This window comes from Globicephala melas, chromosome 14 (genome assembly GCF_963455315.2).
Source record: "Globicephala melas chromosome 14, mGloMel1.2, whole genome shotgun sequence".
Taxonomy (NCBI): Eukaryota; Metazoa; Chordata; class Mammalia; order Artiodactyla; family Delphinidae; genus Globicephala; species Globicephala melas.
Window position 1 is genome coordinate 80,056,180 of NC_083327.1, and position 23,246 is coordinate 80,079,425.

General features: G+C 49.4%; 1 protein-coding gene across 1 annotated transcript in view; it reads right to left on the minus strand.

Moving 5' to 3' along the window:
* Positions 1–23,246, minus strand: part of EZR (ezrin) — a 49,580-nt gene that overhangs the window by 8,627 nt on the left and 17,707 nt on the right. Inside the window, 6 exon segments of the mRNA XM_030853036.2 lie at positions 1,059–1,155; positions 7,880–8,026; positions 9,009–9,092; positions 9,659–9,933; positions 10,772–10,867; positions 15,336–15,419. Of these exon segments, the coding sequence (XP_030708896.2) occupies positions 1,059–1,155; positions 7,880–8,026; positions 9,009–9,092; positions 9,659–9,933; positions 10,772–10,867; positions 15,336–15,419 (783 nt within the window).

The window sequence follows — 23,246 nt, forward strand, 5'->3', positions numbered from 1 at the left end:
GCCTAGAGCCCATGCTCCACAGGAGAAGCCACCACAGTGAGAAGCCTGTGCACCGCAAAGAAGAGTAGCCCCCGCTCACCACAACTAGAGGAAGCCTGTGTGCAGCAATGAAGACCCAACGCAGCCAAAATTAAATAAATTAAAAAAAAAATTCCTCCATGTCTTTTCAAAAAAAAACACAAACTCCTCACCCATTCCACCACTCTACATTACGTATTGTCTTAATCTTTTGAGCAAACGCAGCTGAAAGTTTACATAATTTCCACAATGTACCGGTCTTTACAGCTATTAGCTAACAGTTGGTATTCAAATTCTAGGATATGACGTTCCTTTTCTAGCTAAGTCCTCCCAGGATGACTGCCCAACAGGCTCTTCTTTGTGAGGGGCTGTTTCCTACATCAGCACCGATGTGAAGGTGCCAGTGTGAAGACCACCTGCGGGGCACAGGGCAGTCAGGGGAAAACAAGGCGCAGTCCGTACCAGGAGGAGGGGGGGATGCGGGGGCCAGCAAGTCTGACGTATCCTAACGTGGGTAAGTTGCAAGGACAGCTCACCAAGTCAAAGCCCGGCCCCGAGGCTTGACCATCACAGTGCATGCTCCAGGGGGTACCAGGGCAATGCTGCCGTGAGCACCCCACCCCAGGCCCACTGCCTGGAGGCAGGCTGGTTTTCCACACGAATATGAACATTTCACAAGCCCAGAAATGCAACACTTTGTGAAATGCTTATCATTTAGCAAAGGTCGATGACTCAGAACTGCCCTTTTCTTCATAAGGCATGAAGACCATTTGGAAACTTAGATGACAAGAGTCAGCTGGCTTCTGACGGGTGGACCGCTGGGTTCCACCATAACCTCCTACTGCAATGCCCAGTGGCAGGGCCCAAGGGGACCTTAACCCTCCATGTAACCTACTGGGACTTCTTCCCCCCGCCCACACACACACAGGTAATTCTGAGTATCACCGGCTCCTTGTCACACAGAGAAATCTGACCTCTATCTTGGAAACGTATTTGGCTGCAAGATGAAAAACAGTAACCTGTAACTGTTATGAACTTACGGGAGCCTTCTTGTCGATGGGCTTAATGACAAACTTTTTGTCATTGAAAGAGATGTTCCTGATTTCGCTCCATGGGAAGCCAATCTTTGGGGTCAACCTAAGGTTAAAAAAAAAAGGTGGGAGAGTTAGATGGGTACTTGGATTGGCTAAGAAAGGTTTGTAAATCTATTCTTAATTTCTTTTAGTTTAATTTTAAAAAGTACAAAGCTAGCCCGAGAATCCTATTATGTAGTGTACATCATAACTGAGTGTACATCATAACTGAACAGTTGCCACCTGTGCTAGGTTAGCTGACAGGTGGGTGTCACTGAGGGTCAAGCTCTAGGAAGCCTTGATATGCTCCCATTGGCATTTGTCTTTCTCAGTTACTACGTCCAGTCACCCCGGCTTGTAATCTTGAGGTCAACTCTGATTCCTAACCAGGCACATCCTTTCATCCTTTGAAGTATCTCTCATGACCATCTTTTGCAATTCATTCCCACGTCACCACCCTAATCCCACCTCTCACATGCCAGCAGCCTAACCAACCAAGTTCCTTCTGTTGCCTACAGAACCCTACTTCCAGTCTGCTTGTCTGATTAATGTCCCTTTTGGTCAATCCATTCCCCTCCTGAAAAATGTCAACACTGCCGCCCCAATACCCCCCGCCCCGGTTTCTACAGGATGACATCCACAGTCCTTAACTTGGCGTCCAACAGCTTTCTAACCTAGACCCAGCTGCCTGGCTCAGCCCATCCTTTCAACGCAGCGTTCACTGCCGCCCCTCGCACGGAAGGGCCTCCCTCCTCCCTCCCCCACCACTCCCAGACGTGCACCATCAGGCCAGCTCACTCTCCCTTTCAGCCGCCTTTCCCTTTCCCCTCTCAACCAACGTGCAGTCCCTTATGCTACACAAACTATTCTTGTTATTTAAATTACTGCATTATTATTTAGTTCTTTGAAAACCAGGCAGGTGAGCAGTCTGATGGCAAAGACCACACCTTATGTTTCCTGTACATGCTACGCCCAGGGCAGCTGTTCACCAGTGGAAAAGGAAAGCGCTGGTAAGGTCCAAGTCCAAGGTTTCCTTACCGTGTTGTTGTCTGTTTCTCCCTTCAGAAAACTGTTAGCATTTGCTTAATATATTAGGTGCTCTAATGTTGGGTGCATGTATATTCACAATTGTTATAGCTTCTTGATGAGCTGAGGGCTTGGTATACGGATTCTGCCCCTCTAGTTCTCATCTCGGTGATGCATGCTCTCCTGGCTGGTCAGACAGACACCTTCCCATGTCATCCTCCAAGTTCCAAGAGAGCTCTCAGATCACACACCCTAACAGTAGCCCCACTACTGTCCTACTTAATCGCTACTAGTCCACTACTGGCCGAAACTCCGGATTTTTAATTAGCATTTCTGGGAAAGCTTATGGTATGACTTCAAGACCACATTGCTCTACTTACCTCATAATTTCCACCCTCTTCTTCATCTCCTCCACCCTATTCTTTCAACACATTTACCATGGATGCCATTCCAGAAGGAATGACAGATCCTCAAGCAACCTTTCAGAGATGCTGCCATGAAAACGGTCCTTGCCATGAGCCATAGAAACTTCCCATTTAGAAAAGAGCAGGAGTGGGGAGGACTCTACTGCCTACCGACATGTTTAAATAAAAACTGATGGGCAATGTAGGTCCTGTTATGACAACACGAGCCAGGTCAAGGCAGTGGGCGTGGCCTCTGAGGGCCAGGAGTGGGCACCTAAGCCCGACAGGCTTCTGGGACCCAACAGTCAGGGCACTGGCCAGGCTGTGGTTCTAAGTGTCCAATCTTTTTGATATACATCCTTTTTTTAGTTTTGTCCTATAGGATCACCAATGCCTGTTGAAATACATCTGGTTAACATGCTTCACAGCACTCAAAAACGCATGCAGGGAGTTTGTTCAGTTATTTTATCTCCCACTGTATATGGGACACACACACACACACACACACACACACACACACACAATTGTTTGAAGAAGTAACTTTGTATATAGGTGTCTGAGCACTGGAAAGGAACTCAGGATGACACCTGGTCCTGCCATGGACGTAACCTCTATCCTTACGTGGAAAGGCCGTAAAAGAGAGACATCGGGTAGGCACTTGTTGCTTCAGAACACTTTCCTCCAAAACACAAGGCCAACGTGCTGGGCAGAGCAGAAGAGCCAGGAACCAGCAGCTGCTCAGCTCTCAGCCACGCAGGCAGCACTGTGGGCCCGGCTTCCAACGCAACGATCTGTTCTCTGCCTCCTAGTTCTATACGAGTCTCTCAAAATAGTTTCTAACCCAGAAAACTTGGACCTTCAGGCTAGACAGACATCTTTCTCTCAAGGGTTGGGCATCCTGTCACCACGGCTTCCAGCTTCTTCTTTCTGCTGTACCTGCAAAGTTTGTCTTTTTTTAAGACTCTGAAACGTCGTATAACAATTTATAGCCCCATAAGCAGGACTGCAGTATCGAAAGATGAGGACTAAACATGAAAATTATGACTCACCCCTAAGTTAAAGAACCTCCTTTTATTCTTGACCACAGTTGGAAGATTAAAGTCTTACAAGGATTTCTTTCTCTTTTTTTTTTTTTTGAGTTCACTCAGAGGACACAAACAGAGAAGGACCCACAGAGAAGATTTCTAAAGGATTTATAAGTCACGAATTTTAAAAGTGCAATTCTCGAAAGATTGGGGACCAGAGCTCTTTGGAGAAACAGCCGATTCCAGGGCTGGAGCATCTGGAGGTACCAGTATGTAGGAAGTGCCTTGAAAATAATGGGGTCAGGAGGGCCCAGGAGCCCCTCAGAGGGGCTCCGAAAAGCAAATCTCAAACGATGTTAGCTACAAAATAACAGTATAGATTACGGCCCATAGAAGAAAACACATATTTACATAAGACTAAACAATAAATGGAGAAATTGGTTCCTTATAGAATTCCATTAATATGTGTAAATAGAATGGTTTTTTAAAAAAAATCACCATTTCTCAAATATTACAATAACTGCTTCATGCAAGTCTCATCAATGGATGTAGAATTAATAGATGAAAGTTTAACAAACAGGATATTCACATAGTTTCAAAGACTCTCCCCTAAATACACTTGTCCATTACGAAGGGGAGGTGAGTAACTTTGCAGAGAAGCCTGGCCAATGCCACCTTGACCCGAGATCAAAGTCAACACCAGAAGCAGGATGTTCCGACGCCACACGCTGCCTGCAAGGGTGCGACAGCACTTTTCAGATTCATGCCCAAAGCGCAAACCTCAAATCTTATCATGGGAAGGTATGAGACTGATCCAAGGTGAGGGATTTTCTAAAGAGTCAATGGTCAGTGCTCTTCACAAGTGTCAAGGCTGTGCTAGACAGACGGACAGACTTTGGGACTGTCCCAGATGGGAGGAGACTGGGGAGTGTGACAATTAAATGTAGGTGGGATTCCAGGCAGATCCTGGGGCAGGAAAGGGACACTGGTGGACAACTGATAAGACCGTTAAGGGCATCACGTATCAAGGTGACCATCCTGACTGTGTTTATGTTAAGGTGTTGACATCTGGGGAAGCTGCGGAAGGGCACATGGGAATTCTTTGTACCTACTATTTTTGGAAACTTTTTAAAGTCTGAAATGATTTCAAAATGAAGGGTTAAAACATTTACATTCAAAATGCGTGGCAGAGAGTGAGGACGATGCTCCGCCTCTCGACAGGAGCCTGGATTTCACAGGCGTGTGTCTGTCTAACGTCAGCAAAGGAACACTCAGAATTGTGCATTTTGTTATAATTAAATTTTACAGCAAAAGAAAATCAAAACATACTGAGCTCTAGTGAACAGTATGCATTTTGGGGGAAGTATACCGATGCCTGCAATTTACTCTGCAACGTGGGGGCAGCCAGCGGGGCGGAGGGCCATGAAATGAGGACGGGGAGGGGCGTGACAAGGTCCGTGGCGACATGCTGATGGGAGGCTGCTCGTGGCCACGGGCACGTGGGCTTCACTGTGAAATGCTTTTCATTTTGCAGTGTTTTGAAAGTTTTCACTGAAGAGTTTAGAAAGGTCTGGGGTGGGGGGATGGGCTGCAGATCATGGCATGCCTCACGGAGGGGGAAGAACAGAGACAGAGAAGAGCTGCCAGGCGCCCCCCCCCCCACCCGGAGGCCGCGGCAGTGATAACGGAGATAAGCAACAGTGGCTGAAGCTCTTCCCACACTTCCTTGTGGAAGAAAAGGCGCTTAGGCGGGGGGGGGGGGGGGGGGGGGGGGGCGCGCGCGCGCCTGGGCCTCCGCTCCTGCCCCCACCCTCTGCAGGGCAGGCCCGTCAGAAAACTCTCCCCACAGCCGCCCTTCCTGCCACCCGCCCAGCCACACTAAGAAGCCACCATGGCTTCTCCTCAGGCCCTCCCCGCACGTGTCCAGCCTCTCTTCTCGGCCAGTCTGAGCTGGGCTTCTAAACATCCCCCAGAGGTGGTCTCACCGGAGTCCTCGCAGCGGCAAACTTCTGTAAGAAACTAAGTTATTCAAAAATTCTGTCTGTTCCGCGTTCAAGTTAGGGTACCAAGGACAGAAAGGAGAGGATGGTCTGACAGCTGTGACCCGACGTATTTGTTAAAACAAAGCACACACAGATCCGAGAATCGCCTTCTGCTCTCCTCTGCGATACAGGTTAAGCCACTGACGGTAAGGCACGAAGACGTAACCGCCCCCGCGCCCGCCAAAGAAATCTGCCTGTGAGCATAATTTTAGAAACTGGAAAAAAAGAATGTACTTAAATGGTTGAAACATCATTTCTAATGCCAATAAAATAGAAATGTAAATCAGAATACATGATTTGCAACGCTGGGGAAGGAATGTAAGGGAAAAGACACTTGGCCTTCATTTCGCCCCCTCCTGGTCTACAGCCCTTTCCCAGCATCCTCCCTGCTGCAGCCCTGGGCCCGTGGCACATTCAGAAACTCCTCCGGACAGAAGGACTAGGGGAGTGAGCCCTGGGAGGGACGAAGCCGGGGGAGAAGCGTGCTTGCAAAGCACTGAAGAATCTGGGGCAGGATCAGCTCCTCTAGTTTTTGTTGTGGCCTGAGGATGCCGGGTAGGGTTATAACACAGCTCATCTCAACTTTTTCTGTCCCACGCTGACGGCAGCGTGCGGGGAAGCTGCCTAATTCCTCCCTCTCGATGTTCTCTCCTCTTCAGATCTAAGGGTTTACAGAAAGGAAGACAAATGCTTCCTGTCCTACATGCTCCCAACTTGACTGTTATACGTACAATGAAAAAGGGACCCCAAGAGACTTTTTTCTTTGGGGAGAAGACCCTTTTGAGAGGTTGCCCGTTTCACAGCTAAGCTGGGGGAGGGGAGGAGAGCGGAGGCAGGACTGGAAGAGCCAAGCTGCTCGGAGTTTCACTCGGGATTTGCGTGGGTGAGGGAAGTCACAAGTTGACAGCACGTCCCTGCCTCTGGCTCTACCTGGCAGCTCGAAAAACCTGTTTGGAAGCCCCGGCCTTGGCTACGTCACAAGATCTGCTCATTCAGGAAGGCGGTTTCCCATGTATACTCCCACGAGGCCGCGGTGCTCCCTGCTGACCAGCTCCCGCCCTCCAGCCCAGGGGCCTCCACAAGAACTAGGGCTGGTTTCCCGAGTCCCTGACTGATGCAGACTGTTTCTGCCTGTCCACAGCACTGGGTCTAGCACGCCGGGGAAGGAGCAAACCAGGAGTCCCCAGTAACTCACTTCGGGGTCCTCAGGCAAGTCCCTGCGACCCTCTGCTAAGCACGCCACGTCCTAAGTGTAACTGGATTCGTCCGACTGGCACCGCGCCTCCCGGCGGAGACGCTCTCCTCCACCCACTCTGGGCGCGCGGTGGAGGGGCTGGAACGCCAGGCACCGGTCCCCACCCCAGGGGAAATGGGTCTGGACTGTGGGTCCTGGCCAGAGCGCCTGTGGCCGGGATTATGGTGGACTCTGTACAGGTTATCGTGTGTCAGAAGCGGCGCTGCTGCCCTCAAGAACGTCAGGGTAGGGGTGGGAACCTGGGGCCTGGGGGAGCCGAGAGCAGGTGAGACAGGTGAGCTGCCACTCCAAGCCCAAGGAACAGGGAACCGCCGCGGAAAACTTGTCCTTGCCGAATCAGAATGATTTGTGTGTGTGTGTGTGTGTGTGTCTAGCCCCTTGGCAGGAAAAAGGCATCTGCGCAGAACTGGTAACCACAGGAATGGGCAAAGGAAGCCGGGGGAGGCCAGCCTGCCTGCACTGAACTGCAGCAGGGCCCACTCCACAAACTAACACACTGAGGCAATCGGGTACCTCCTGCAGGTTCAGAGGATTTAGCTAGACTGTCCGCACAGAAAGGCTACTACCGTGTGCAGAATCTCAAGGTCCCTGATAGCACCATAAATATTCTGGGTCGGATCAGCACACACCTCAAGCCGCCCAGCACTGCTGGCTGGTGGCTGTGGGCGTGCTGGTACCTACAGGCAGCTGGGGCGGCCTCACAGGAAGGGGCGGGAGTTGGCTTTCCTGCAGCTCTTGTTCTTTCACAAGCTCCAAAGTCCATGAGGTCACGGACCGGTGTGGTCCACCTGCTGGGCCCCTCGGCACGTGCTACACGTGCTAATAATGAACAGGCTAAGAGAGGAATAACGCACACCTCTGAACCGACCTCCGACATGGCCACGTCACAGTCGCAAAGCTCTTAAGCGTCAGACACTGGGCCAGTAAGTTGCTAGATAAATACTCTGAAAAGAACCCACATGCACATTTGCCATTTTCTCCATGGTTTCCAGGCCTGATACCCCACCAACTAAAGAGAATATAAAGTTCAACTCACTTATCATCTTTCTCATAAATATTTAGTCCAAGGGCATCAACTCCAAGCCAAAGGTCTGTTCCTTTCTTATTTTTTATCTCAAAATAGTTGATCCCATACATTTCCAGGTCCTGGGCAATCTTCAGATACTCCAACATAGCACTGTCTCTGGGTGGGGAGAACAAACATTGGCATCGTCGTCAGCGTGCACCCCGCGCTCAACAGTTACACCGTCACCAGGATCTGAAACGTAGTGCATCATGGAGGACGGGCTGACAGCCAGGTGCCTCCGTCCCTCTGCCGGCCTGTGCCCCAAGTGGGCGCCCAGCCACCCTGGACACTGACCACGGGCGTACGTCACGTGTCAGGAAAGAACCAAACTGGCTCGTGCTGCCCACTCTGGACACAGAGGGCTTCCCTTGGAAATTCTATCACCGGGCACGACCTCTCTCTCTCTGTGGCCCACACCGTGCTTCAGGGAGCCCACCGTCTGCCTCACTTGGGGCCACTGCTTGGGTTTTGAGTTATTTCTCTCCACAGAAGATGCTCGGGTCAGGCAGGAAACTCTAAGGACACAAAGTCTCTGAGGCCCAAACTGCAAATGAACTTCTGAGGACGGGACATCATGCCAAGAGCTGCTGCCAGTGCCCGAGAGGAGGATTCTAGGACAGGCATCTGGTCGCTCCGTTCTCACCCACCGCAGGTCCCACTCCGACCCTCTCCACACCTCGCTGGTGCTCCTTTATTAGCAAGTGTTTCTCACTTGGGATCTTTTTTTTTTTTACATTTACAACCTTTTGAAGGCAACCACCTTATGGACGATGAACGAATCAGCACCTCTGTGACAGGGAAAAGAAAATGCCTGGTGGGCTGCGAGCAATGCTCCGGCCCCCTTGACTAAAATGAAGAGTTTCAGACACAAGCTTTTCTTTCCTCTGAAACAAGGAGGGGAGAAGGCTGGAGGGACTGAAGGTGTAAACCAAACCACTTCTGCCCTGGTGGCGGTGGGGAGGAACAGCTGGCTTCGTTTGGGAAGAAACCTCACCAGCAGCTCCTTACCTTCCCTGCCCCTCTAGGCACGGCTCTGAGCGAGTCACCTGAAGGACCCGAGTCCCCTACAAAGAAGACCGGCTCCCAGCCCAGCACTCACTTGAGCATCCCGCGGTGCTCGGCGTGCCACACCTGGATCCGGTCCTCCCACTGGTCCCTGGTGAGCTTGTGCTGGTCCATGACTCTGGATCGCAAAGGAAGAGGGCACAGAGCCGTCACCCCAGAGGGCCGGGAGCAGCGTGCGACCGGCCACTGAGCACCCTCACACAGACCCTGACTGTTCTTTCAAATAAAACCATCTACTTCCTAAGATGCGGCATTTCTATTTATGACAATTAACAGCCTGGACGATTCAGAACCTGGAATGAGACAAACCCAGTCTTGCTGGAAACACTTTTAAAAGGTGTTTTATTTTAAGTGGCCTCTCCTTCCAAAAGAGGTAATTTATGTGACCGCCAGTAAATAAAAAGATTGAACAGGGGCCGGTTTACCATATACACCAGGGAGAGCTAAGATGGTTCCGCTCCGGCACCTGCGGCTCCTGTGAGGAGGGCCCCCTCCCCTGCTGAGTCCCGCTGTCGCAGAGGCCACTCCAGGGTCCACCGAGGGGTGGCAGGGCCTGCGGAAGGCCAGCCCGTGACTGCAGACAGAGTCCCCAGCCTGCAGAACACTCGCCCTCCACAAAGCCCTTCTGCCTCCCGACCCTCCTGACACGATGCTCGCACGCGGGCCCGGCCCCCGCCGGCTCACCTTTGGGGGATCAGCCGCTCGGAGCCAAGGTACCCGGACTTGTGCAGCTCCTTGCCGTAGTCCCCGAACTTGGCCTGCACGGCGTAGGAGCCCAGGAGCACCGCCGTCTCGGGCGGGCAGTAAATCTCATCGCTGAGAATCCCCTCCTTCACTTGCAGGAAGAAAAGCTTCTGGGTGATGTCCTGGATGAGCTCCTCGGACACGTCTTCGGGGTAGAACTTGGCCCGGAACTTGAACTGCAGAGGGTTCTCCTTTCTGACCTCCTGGGCGGACACCTGGGCGGCAGAGGCCAAACCTCACTGCAAGTTCAAAAGACAAAGACCTGCCTTCCCAACACAGGTTTTAACCACTGACTCAAAAGCATCCTTCAGGCCAGTTTTCAGAAGATAATGTTTGTTCTGAAAGTCACCTTTTTAGCATGGAAGACAGAAGGCCAGTGAGAGTCCTGTTACACCCTCACACTAGCCCCAGCCCCAGCCTTGGTTTTCTGGGGGCGATGCTATCAGCTCCAGGGGACTGCCTGAGTGACCCGTGAATCTGGCCTCTGTCCACATGGCCAGGCCAGCCCTGGACCATGAGCTCACTCTCAGTAATTCCTCACGCCCCCCCACCCCCTTCCATGCCTCCAATCACCCTCCTGATGGGCCCAGTAACATGGGAGGGAGGGCAGGAGCTGGAGACGAGAGAGAAACTGCCTGGAGAAAACACATTTAGCTCACTGCTGTTCTCTGTAATTGTTAATGGAATTATCCAGTCTTTGGAGTTGAAACTCTTATCACAGGTTCAAACAGAGCAATAACAGATTCTTACAAAACAGTGGATGATTCATGGTTTATAAGATTAACAATCTCATTGGAAAAAAAAAACAACAAAAGCTAAGGTCAACTAAAAGCTGAGCAATTAAGCATCACACACTCCAATAAGGGAGCAGTAAGGAGAAATGCCAGGATCTCATTTCCAGCAACCACCTCCATTTACTGGAAACCTGCAACCTCTCTGTCTTTAAAAACTTTTACACAAATAGAAAGGAACACAAAACAAAAGACAGAGTTTCAATGTCAACAGAGTAGACCAAACCCAATTAATAGCCTGTAAATAGTTAACATGACTTACTTTTTTATCAAGTTTCAACCAGGTAGGAAATCCTTTATTATCTACATACTGGAGGCCAAAGTACCACACTTCCCGAAGGCCGATGGTCTTAACCACCTGTGTGAAAGAGACGGGGGAGGGGGGCGAAGCAGTCATGAGGAACTCTCTGGATGGCAGTGGCCCTGGGCTGCCACCATCACATGGTGCAGCAGAGCTGCCAGGAGAGCGAGGCGCCAGCTTAGACGCCGCGGGCGGGCCTCCGCTACACCGTCTGTTACTAAGACATGAACCATTTACTTTTCTTTCTTTTTTGGCCACACTGTGCAGCTTGTGGAATCTTAGCTCCCCGACCAGGGATTGAACCCAGGCCCCTGCAGTGAAAGCACCAAGCCCTAACCACTGGACCGCCAGGGAAGCCCCTGAGCCATTTACTTTTAATATAAATTTGAGCAGATTTAGGGTTAACTTTAAATCTTATAAAATGTCACCCCTACTCCTCTGTCCTCCATTATGCGTTTCTGAGTAAAGACAGCTAGGTGGGCCACAGGGAATGGGCCGTAACCCAGGTACACCCACCGGTAAAAGTGTGTGTGCGTCACAGGTGTGACTGCACCTGTCGGGGAGCCCACATGAAAAAGGGGCTGAAAGACACCAACGTGAAGCAGAGCCTCCCCTGGATGCCCGTCTCTGCTCCTCGGCAGCTGGCCGGGCCTCCGCTCAGTGGGGTCAGGGCAGCAGCGGTCCCGGGAAGGTATAGAAGGCGGCGGGCAACCAGCTTCCAGGGAAGAGGGGGAGTGCTCAGCTTCACGCATGCCAAGGGGCGACGAGCACTTTCAACCTCCAGAAACGTGAAATTCTGATACAGGAAGGTGGAATTCAGCCCTAGGTCACAGTGCGTTTCACGTTTTTAAAATTCTCTCCAGTACTAGGACAAAAGTCTCCTGTGGTCCATTACACTGACAGCCCCACGATGGTTACTCTTGTGTCTTGAAGTCAAAAAGCAACTTGCCGTGGACACTTGTTGAATACTGTCAAAACTCTGCCGCATAGTTTTAAATTCCATGACATATAATGTTAAGCCTTTAAAAAAAAGGTTACTATTCTTCAAATATGTGGCTTCTATCATATTTAAAGGGAAAGAGGGATGTACACACTAGAAATGAAAATCAGGTATCTGGAGCACTTACAATAAAAACTGAAACACCAAACAAAGTCTGCCTTGAGCCTGTCTCTGCACTGGCCTGGGCTGTGGGGCCAGATGCTTGCGGAGCTCCCGAGTCTCCGTTTACTACAGGCCAGGGAATGACCTGCTCATTCACTCCCTTCACTCACCCAAAAAAGGGGAGGAGGGACTAGACCCGAGTCCTCATCACGAAGCGACAGGAAGGCAGTTTTGACTCTTACCAGAGCTCTCCCCGCAAGTCTGGTGAAGCCCCAGTTCTGCTTTTCGTGGTAGCCAAGTATAGAGGAAGCTGACTGAAAGACCAGGTTTTCTATACCCAATCCTGCTAGTTTCCTAAACCTCCATCTCAACATCTGGATACGAAACCTGCCTCGCCTTCCTCTGCGGGCTGTCCAAAGCCGCACAAGAAAGCCCCATGTACAGAAGCCACTCTACCTCTCCTTCCACTCCATCCACCCAGCTGCAGCCTTAGCCTGGGTCTGACCGGCGTGAAACCATTTCCTGTCCACTTGACTTCCCTGCCCCGTGCCTGTCAGACCCTCGCTGATCTTCAGACTCCTCTTCTCCATCTGCTCCGATGTGGCCGGTCCCCCTTCACGGAGCCGATCAGAGTCTGGAGCCGTGGACCTGACCCGGGTCCCTCACTCTCTCGGTGGAAGCCTGTCCCTGGGTTCCCTGATCTGCCACCCATCTTTACGTATGACTCTTCCGTCTACTTCCAGGACAACTGTCCTCAACGTGTTTCAAAGCCCTACTTCTCTCCCTACGGCTCCCCCAAAACAACAAAACAGAAGTAAACAACCTTCCTTTCTGCAGTCCATTCTAAAAACTGACCTGTCGGTCCTCTCTGCGAGGGAAACCCAGCATTCCTAGAAAAATACAATCACTGTTCTCTCTAATGTCCCTACCTCAGCCTAAAGCCGACACACAGCACGCAAGCCACACCTGGACGGGTGTGGGGGCCATTCCTTCATCTATGCCTCTGTGGTGTTTTATTTTTATCATTTTATTTATTTATTTATTTATGTATTTAAATTTTTGGCTGCGTTGGGTCTTCGTTGCTGCGCACGGGCTTTCTCTAGTTGCGACGAGCGGGGGCTACTCTTCGTGGCGCTGTGCGGGCTTCTCACTGCGGTGGCTTCTCTTGTTGTGGAGCACGGGCTCTAGGCGCGCGGACTTCAGTACCTGTGGCACTCGGGCTCCGCAGTTGCGGCTCGCGGGCTCTAGAGCGCAGGCTCAGTAGTTGTGGCACACATGCTTCAGTGGTTGTGGCACGTGGGCTCAGTAGTTGCAGCTCGCGGGCTCTAGAGCACAGGCTCAGTAGTTGTGGTGCACGGGCTTAGCTGCTCTGCGGCATGTGGGATCTTCCCTGACCAGGGCTTGAACTTGTGTCCCCTGCATTGGCAGGTGGATTCTTAACCACTGTGCCACCAGGGAAGCCCCTCTGTGTTGTTTTAAATGGCACGTTTTGGGAAAGGCAAAGGCAGGGATGTGTCTACTTAAGTCAGTCTCAAGCGACAGCTGGAAAATACTATTGATACTTTCTGGTGATGAAAACAGTGAGCAGAGAGTCACGTGGCAGGAACTCCTTTCTCAGCACGTCGGCAGCTGCAGTAGTGGGAAAGCACCATGGCCCCGCCCGGCCTCTGCGATGGTCTCTGTGAGGGCCTCCGTCACCTCGGAGCCCTGGACTAGAATCTAGTCACAGACGAAGCAACAGCACTGGGACAGGGGCTGGGGGACAGCTACTGCTGAGGAGACTCAAGTGACAGAGGGGGTAGGAGAGAATCGGACAGACTAACTACCTTCCAAGTCTCCTTCAACCGATGCCAGTTAAGGACCACATTTCAGTGACTGGCAGCTGGGCCCGTGGATGAGCTTCCGAGACCTAGAAGCGCATCAGGTGGAGCAGCAGAGAAAGGACACAGAGCCCCGCGCAGCCCGCAGCCCCTCCCGGATGTCCGTTCAGGAGGAAACATGCCCGGCGTGGCGGAGGGGCGCCGGCCCACGTGCGCCGACGGGGCCTGAGCATCCCCGCCTCACCGCACCACGGCGGAGGTATGAACAAGCGGATCTTCAAAGAGCGAGGTGCAACTGGGGTCAAGGCTGTGGAGACGGCCTTTCCTGCCAGGCCTCTGCGTCCACAATTCTAACACAGACCGAGTCATGTTCCGCTGACCCACGAGCGGTTCCAGGAGCGGTTCCACAGGTCCGCTCCAGCCTCAAATCCTCAGATTACAGGGTATTTCACAACAGGAACACACAATACTGAAAAAAATTCCAACACTAACTCTGGTGACTGAGGGGCACGCCAGCTGCAGGCAGCGCTGACCCGAGCCCCCGCTTCCTCCCCGTCCGTGCTCTCACCACTGCCCCCATATGGTGCCAGGATTTTCTTTCAGGAGAAACCCTTAGATTTCCACCCCAAGTCCAGTCCCGCCCCAGGCAGTAAATGTCTTTATCGTTATCAGGTGAGGCACGGCCAGGGAATGGCCTCAAAATCACAGCACAGGGAGAGCGGAGGCTGCCTTCGACCCCTCCGCTGAGGTGTGAGCCCCCAGGCCCTGCTCACTGGCTTGGGGAAATTAACCTGCTGGGTGCTGGCTTTGGGGATGAAAGGGAGAGCCCATCAGGCCCAGGGTGAGTCACCTATAGTTTCTACATTTGCCAGGACTCCGCTCCACTTTCCAGTTTGGTGCTGGGATGCAGAGCATGGCTTGGCCGACCGGCAGGGCCTCTCAGGAAGGCCGCCGACGGTGCAGGTGCCTGTGAACGCACACCCTGCCCCGGCGCCCTACTGGGTCCTCAGTCCCAGAGCAGAATTTACAAAGCCCAGAAAGGTAGCTCTCGCTCTGTCTAAAGCTTGGAACCGTTTCATGGAAGAGTTATCACGGCCCTCACGGTGGTGCACCGCGCTTATTAGAACTCTGCGTCACCTTCAGCTTCCATGAAGAGAGGGGCAGGAGCGCGGCTGGGCTGTTACCTGGCTGGAGGGAAGGGTGTGTGCTGACCTCCGAGGGGCTCAGGACTCTGCGGCTGCAGGGAGTGCTGGAGAGAGGCCGCCTGGCCCCATGCTGTCCTCCACTGCACCCCGGCCGCGAACCAGATGGCAGGAAACGGCCAGGGGGACCGTGGAGACCCCAGCGGGAGAGGCGGCAGCCAGAGCTCTCGGGTGAGGCTCCGGCTCGTGAAGACTGCACGGCGCCCCTTCTCCTCGGGACTGCGAACAGGGGCCCCCCGGGGAGAGTGTTTACGGCAGCTGAACCCCGCTGGCAGGGTCTACTCCACAGCGAGAAGCTAGCAGCCAACCAAGGTAGTAAATACGCTCGGCAAAGTGATTCCGATGCTGCTAACACTCTTTTCTACCTGGGAACCCGCTCTCTCAAGTTCACAGAAACCAACCTGATCGAAAAGCTGTTTTCCTGTTGTATTTGGCTGGATGGCGAACTCCAGCTCCGCGTCCATGGTGGTAACTCGGACGTTGATCTAGAAAACAGAATGGAACACATTACACTTAACCGGGTGTTTTTAATAATCTCCGAGTGCCCCACCTGAACTCAACGGTCCTGAGCAACGTGGTGAGAGTATGTCCCTCCTCCGCACCCATTCTCATACCTGTCACCACACCCCCCCAGCTCTGTGCCTACGCGTGCAGTCTGGATCCAAATGTGTGCCCTCGTGCCTTTAATAAAGCACAGGCACGCTCAGGTCTAAGCTGTTTCTCTACAAAATACTTTGATAACCGTCAACGTATTTTCCATACACCGTCTCACATTTTGGCCCCACGACAGCTAAGTGAAGCCGCCTCTGGGCGTTCACACCAAGTCTGTAAGTGACGGGAGAGGACAGAGGAGGGTCTGTGCACCAGAATGCTGCCAGCAACTTCAGAAAGCACCTCGACAGTGAAGAGAGAAACGGCGAAATGGTCACAGGCACATCGGAGAGGACAGAATACTATGTAGTAATCTGAAAAGGTAATTATGAAGACAGTGGGAACATGGAAGCATTACTAGCATAGTAAGGTCACAAGGTGGTAGTGATGGGAAGGCCTGAAAAAATGTCTCTAATAGTGCCATATTGGTGGTTTAAGGAAATTTATTTCAAGGTCATTTTCCAATTTATCGCTTGAAAAAACCCAGAATTTGCTAGCATATGGAAAACATGCAAATCCAGCTACCTTATATCACGGTCCCAAAGGAAAATAACACAGCAGCTATAATGCTTAACATTAAGAAATGCTTGCTTCTCACTATTTTTCACGTGAAATATATAAATAGCTGGATAGACATATATTCCAAATTCGTCCTAACACAGACAGAAATGTAACGAGGACACAGACTGACTGACTGTATTTATTATTTTAAAAAATTTATTTATTTATTTATTTAATTTTTGGCTACGTCGGGTCTTAGCTGCGGCCACGCAGGATCTTCCTTGCAGCATGCAGGATCTTTTGTTGCAGCGTGCGGGCTTCTCTCTCTAGTTGTGGCTCGTGTGCTCAGTAGTTGCGGCGCATGGGCTTAGTTGCCGTGCAGCATGTGGGATCTTAGTTCCCCAACCAGGGATTGAACCCGTGTCCCCTACATCGGAAGGCAGATTCTTAACCGCTGGACCACCAGGGAAGTCCCCTAAATGTATTATTTAGCTTCCTGATATAAGAACTAAAAAGTGGCGAGTTCCGAACGTGTGTCATGCCCTGGCTGGATACTTAGACTCTGTCTAAGTTGAACAAAAATTAGTCTTTACAAATCGAAAATCCCCTAACACTCAAGACTGTGATGATTGAGAGATACTTTGACACACATACAGCCTGTCTTAAAGGTTCTCTGACTGATATAACATATAGAGAAGTCAGGCATAATTTTCCAGATTTTAATAAACGTTTCCTCTCCAATCACAAGTCTACAAATTAAAGAACTGAAGTTTACTGAGAAGACTAGGCACGTTTTGGATTCTTCAAGTTTATTAAAATATAAAAACCTAAGTTTCTTCCTTTTCCTGCCAGCAATAATTTAAAGAAATCACAAAATGGCTGCTCTCTCAATTACGGTTCCAAGGGCACATGAGAGAGATGTGAGAAGCAGCCCCAAAGTCAAATACTCTCTAACAAACGCAGCTCCAAATTAAATTACACTCATAAGCCCACAATGAATGTCACACTCGAAACTGAAGTGGAGGGACGCGGGGCTGACAAGTGCTGGGCCTCAGATACGCTCTTCTTTCTCTGTCACCTATTGATTCAGAAACTGAACCACCAAACAGTGTGTACCGAATGCCACTACCCTGGTTAAGGTGCGTATAAGAGACCAGAGGTTCACGCGTAGGAGATTTCAGACTCTAACTCCTACATCTCGATCACCTCTAAATTTGAGGACCAAGAAAAAAATGTCACCTCTGGAAACCAATGCTAATAATTAACATAAAAAAGTGATCGTCACACTATTTTTAACCATTTTGCAAACTCATTAACAGGAATTTAGAAAAAAACTATTTTAAGGTTCTGAGCTGGTTCATATTTGACTCAAAGTTCACACAACTCTTTGAAAAAGCAAAGAACCTGCAAAATGAATACTTTTGCTGAGATTAGATGTAACAAGCCAGTAGTATGTAGAAAGTGAACTTTCTTAAAAATTAAGTGGATTGGGAAGGTCTGCGCAACCCACAAAAACTGCACCTCCCATCACAGGCACTTAAAATGACCATCAGGGCTTCCCTGGTGGCGCACTGGTTAAGAATCCGCCTGCCAATGCAGGGGACACGGGTTCGAGCCCTGGTCCGGGAAGATTCCATATGCCATGGAGCAACTAAGCCCATGTGCCACAACTACTGAACCTGCGCTCTAGAGTCTGAGAGCCACAACTACTGAGCCCACGTGCCGCCAACTACTGAAGCCCGTGCTCCGCAATAAGAGAAGCCATCGCAATGAAAAAAGGCCACGCACCACAATGAAGAGTAGCCCTCGCTCGCCGCAACTACAGAAAAGCCCGCGTGCAGCAACAAAGACCCAACACAGCCAAAAATAAGCAAAAAAAAAAAAAAAAAACCCATCAGCAGCTCCAGTGAGACATTCCGCCAAGCTTCACTTGCTCTGGTCTTTCCAGGAACGTCCTTCCCTGAGCTGCAACACCCAGGCAATCCTGCAGTCTGGTGTATGGCCGCAAACAAAGGGGTCAAGACAGCGATCAGGCTAAGCTCTTCGGGCTGCAGTCACAGGCACGGCTGGGACCAGTGTCGGGAGGCAGACAGCCTTCCCCTCTGCTGTGCCCACCAGCCCCGTCGGAAAGAGCAACCCCCAGCTCTGATCTAGGGAGGCACCAAAATGTCCATTTTCAGACACCCCCTGAAATTACAAAAGCAAGGTAATTTTAATCAATATATGTGTATTTCATTTACAGTGCATGGTCTACAATCTTGAGACCAAGGTTGAGACGGGAGAACTCGTGAAAGCTAAACACTCGAATGAACAGCACGTTAATGATCTCCAGCCAAGCTGCCCTGCAGGATTGGGCGCGTGTCCCTTGACTAGTCGTCACCCTACTCGTGTCTCTCATGGGGTCGGGGGTGAAATGCTATTCTGGGCCAGCACGAGTGTTCCTTCTGCGAGACTACCTCAAGGACTGCAGGATGTTTAGCATCCCCGAGCCCACCCACTAAACACCAGGCATCCCCAGTCCTCTAAAAGTACCCCCAACACACACACGCACCCCAAAATGCCCTCTGGATACAGGGGATGCTCCTACCCTGACTGAGGATCGCAGCACGGCACTGCCTAAATCAGCAGCATGTTAAGCTGGTCCATGTTTAGAAAGACTACTAAGATTCTTTTAAACTTTACGGCTCTGTAATAATGTACTGATACAGCATAAACTTCCATCAAAGTTTAAGATGGAGCATTTACTCGGACGACAGGACCATCTATGTTCATGTGTTGGTCCACTCAGCCAGGGGCTTTAGAAGATCAGCCTTTGGCACATTAAGGAAACATACCTAAATCCCAACTCTCCTTTTTATTATCCTGTTAGGTCTCCTTGGTAATCAATTGGGTTTTTGTTTTGTTTTGTTTTTTTACAATATGTGGTTTTAATTATTTATTTATTTTTGGCTGTGTGGGGTCTTCGTTTCTGTGCGAGGGCTTTCTCTAGTTGTGGCAAGCGGGGGCCCCTCTTCATCGCGGTGCACGGGCCTCTCACTATCGCGGCCTCTCTTGTTGCGAAGCACAGGCTCTAGACGCGCAGGCTCAGCAGTTGTGGCTCATGGGCTTAGTTGCTCCGCAGCATGTGGGATCCTCCCAGACCGGGGCTCGAACCCGTGTCCCCTGCATTGGCAGGCAGATTCTCAACCACTGCGCCACCAGGGAAGCCCCTCAATTGTTTTTAGGGAACTCAATGTGTACCTGGAAAAAGCTAGCACTCGTGTTTGCAGTGGTGCCACAGAAATAAAGTGGGATGACATGGTTGTGCACGATAAATGTGAGAATGGTCCCACGAAAAGCTGGAGGTCCAGGGTAAAACGTATCACCACACAAACCCAAACCACGTGCAAAGGCTGGAGAAAAGCACATGGTTTGCAATTTTTATCGTCTTCGTATTTCCCCCTAGATCACACACTTTTCTCAAAGGCAATATTCTCTGAAGGCAGCAAAATCACATAGTAACGTGCGGTACAGGTGTGTACAGTATGCAGTTAGTCATTTAAAATCTACCCACCAAAAGGGCAATGTTTATGCCAGGCTGGTCAAAATACTGAAACCCTTTCTAACATTCTGCTCTGTTTGGTGGGGGCAGTGGTGATAGAAGTTTAATTCTGCCCATGTACCCCAACCCATTACGTACACACAGAGAGCCATGTGGTTGGTGTAGATGATAATTTAGTAATTCACGTCTCTCCTCCAAATGCTACTCCTTTTGAAGCTATGGCACAAAGCTGTAGTTACAGTTCCAAAATGTTAGAATCTAAAAGGAACCAGACATAATCATAGTCCACTATTTATAATGGAAATTCATAAGTTTCAGTATGAGTTACATTAGCACTCTACGGATTTAAAATAACAAGGTTTTTTTAAAAAACCCAGCTATATACTGGGTCAGAATTTTAGAGTAAGATAATGTATCCTAGACACAAAACTTGGTATTGAAGGTGTCTGAACCCCTTGAGGAAAATGAGGTTTTTAATGAGTTATTTGTGTGTTTTTCACACTGACCATATTCAGCAGAAAAATCTTTCTTCTTTTTTGCCTCTGATAGTAGCCAGCTTAGCAGGAGTTTTCATTTCAATAAGAGAGGTAGGTTTCTGACCTATTACTAAAATATCAGTATATGCAAGAGACAAATGCCTAAAAACAAAAATAGCAATGAATTTCGTCTTATTTCTAAAACAAGAACTAATGAAACTAGCCAGTAAAGCTTCTTAAATTTAAGCAAAACACCAGGCACTTTTCTTTTTCATGAATATAATGACTGGTGTTTCACAGGTATTTGCACCAGGCCACTTAACTATATAATGCGTATCTCGTTTAATATCAGAATTCAACACATAAACCCACCTACCTTTGCCTTAGTTAATGAAGATGATGAACACCTAATTGTAATACTCCCTAATTTCCTTCTGCTTAATAATCTACCCTTTTAAAAATGCTATTTGCTATTCTCATTATGGGTTAGCTCAGCTCAAAACTACCATCAACAGGCTGAGGAACCATAATAGCTTTCACCTTCTGCTCCCAGCCCACTCCAGCAGGTCGGCACCGTGCGTGCCTTCGAGGCACCAATCAGTGCCTCCTGGGGGGTGGGGGGGGCGCGGCGGCCTGCCGCTTACGACTTAAATAGGTGGCCCTCAAATAGATGCCACACACCCCAGTCCTTCAGGACTAACCATTAGAATCCCCAGAGCAGCTTCTCAAACACCTGAGTTTCTGGGCCTCAACCCAAGAACCTGTATTTTTTAAAAGCCACTCAAATGATTTTGAGGACCAGCCAGATTCACTGACCCCTGGAACAGTGGGCGAGAGCCTGGGAGCCCTGAGGCCCCATGGCACGGTGACCTGTGAAGGTCTTCCTCCCTGGGGCCTCGGCTCTCTGATCTGCAAAGAGAGGGTCTGGGTTAGATGACCTGAGTCCTTTCCAGCTCTGAACTGCTCGGTCTGAAGTCCAAAGGCCCAAGGTGAGATGCAATCGGAGCTAGAGCTGTGCACATGCAGAGGGAATGGGAAGGTTCATGAGAAAATAAGTAACTACATGCCACTATTACGAGCCGGCTGGGAGGCTGTTTTCATGGACAAAGGAAAAGCTCACACCTGTTTTCACATTTCCAAGGACAGGGATGTAACTCTCTAACCAGACACAGAGGATAGTACAGGTTTTATTGCTCCAATGCAACTGACAGCTCTTTTTCCAATAAAAAAGGGAATTAAAGGTGTTAAACCCCAAGCTGTTTTTTAAAAATATAAGTTCAATAACAATTCACCCTATTAAAATCAAATGAATCCACCGTCCCCGCTTTGCTGGGCAATCACGGGACACAGGCCTGACAGCAGGCGGTGGGCAGGATCGCCTCCGGGCCTAGCCCCAGTCTGGAGGCACTCCCAGCTCCTTTATAAAATGGAAATGACTCTATCTGTAAGGGATCTTCTAACATTCTGTAGCTTAATTATAGGAGTGGCTTCTGACACCATCCAAATCACTGGCTGTGTAGTTTCTGCAAAATTATCTGAATTTAAAGAGAGAGGGACAAAGCATGGTGGGTGGGAAAGCAGTATTTTCGGGTCACACAGGTTAAGGTTCTCTATTTCTTTTTCTTTCTTTCTTTCTTTAACTGAAAGGCTCTGAGAGTCTTTGCTGTATTAATGCAAATTGTGAAATTCCAAGATGGTGCCTCAGTCTAGGTCTCCCAGATTCTTCTGCCTACAGGTTTTTTCCCATGGAATATCCCAAAGGACCAGTATTTTTCAGAATACACTTTGGAAGAACATGATTTTTGAGTCTTCTCGGTTTCATTTTATCAAATTGGTATCTAAAATGCCTTCTAAATGTCTAAGAGATGTAGAAAAGATACTGAGTTGACAATAAAATACTGTATTTTACTTCTAACCCATGTATGATTGCTGAATTTTTGGCTGTCAAATTATCTCACTCATTTTCCTCATTTTGGTAAATAAATCTAGTCCTGCAGTTTTTCCTTTGAGAAATGTCTACTTCCTCCTGAACTACTTTAAACTTCATGTAAGAAAACCTCCCGCCCCCATCACACTGTTTACAGAATAAATTCACACCATACTAAACACCAAGGCAGGAGGGAAAAGTTCAAGACCAGTTCTTCCACAAACTTTACAGACAAGCAGCCGTTTTACATCTTCTTAGACTAACCAGGTTTAGGTAATTTTAGTAGCCAGGACACTGCAGGGGAAATAAAAGTTTGCAGTGATTTTCCTATGTACGCGGAATCAGGAAAACCATGAAAGGGAAATTCAAAGAGTAACGTCTGAATGCTTGAATTGCAGGCAGTGGATTCAGTGATAACAGATTAATCCCTGTATTATCACACCTGCATTTACTCAAAAATTAGTCTGAGGAGAACTATCTAAGCACCGCCAGGATTACACTGAGAGCTTGACCTTTCGCGGTCATTTAAAGTGGCCGTGCTGTTTCCCAACATTCCAGCCTCTTCTGCAGGTGCCACTTCAGCAACTTCTGCAGCTTTCAAATATCTGGGTAAGACCTTTCAAATACTTCGAGAGGCTCTGACAGGAAGTAGTATGGTAAACTTTCTCCCACAAATGGGGGAAGAAACGCAGGGGAGTATGATGAGGAAAAATTCTCACAACTGAAATGAATTATAAAACCTTCAGATGCTACTTGGTTCACTTAATTGAATAATTAGAGACATTGTATTTTGATTTTCATCATTGAGTCATTACTCTTTACAGCAGCTTTGTTGAAATACAACTTACATCCCATAAAATTCACCCATTTTAAAACATGCAACTGAGTGGCCTTTAGCAACTTCACAGAGTTATGCAACCAATCCCACTATCTAATTTTAGAACATTTCATCACCGCAAAAAGAAACCCCATGCCCACTGGCAGTCACTCCCATAACTCCTTCCCTCCAACCCTGGCAACCAAGAATCTGCTTTGTGTCTCCACAGATTTCCCTATTTTGGACATTTCATAGAAACAGAATCATACACTATGTGGGCTTTGGTGACTTGCTTCTGTCACTTAACATGTTTTCAAGATTTATCCAGGTTGCAGCATGTATCAGCCCTTCATTCCTTTTTTTTTTTTTTTTTTACTGCCAAGTAACATTCCCCCATCT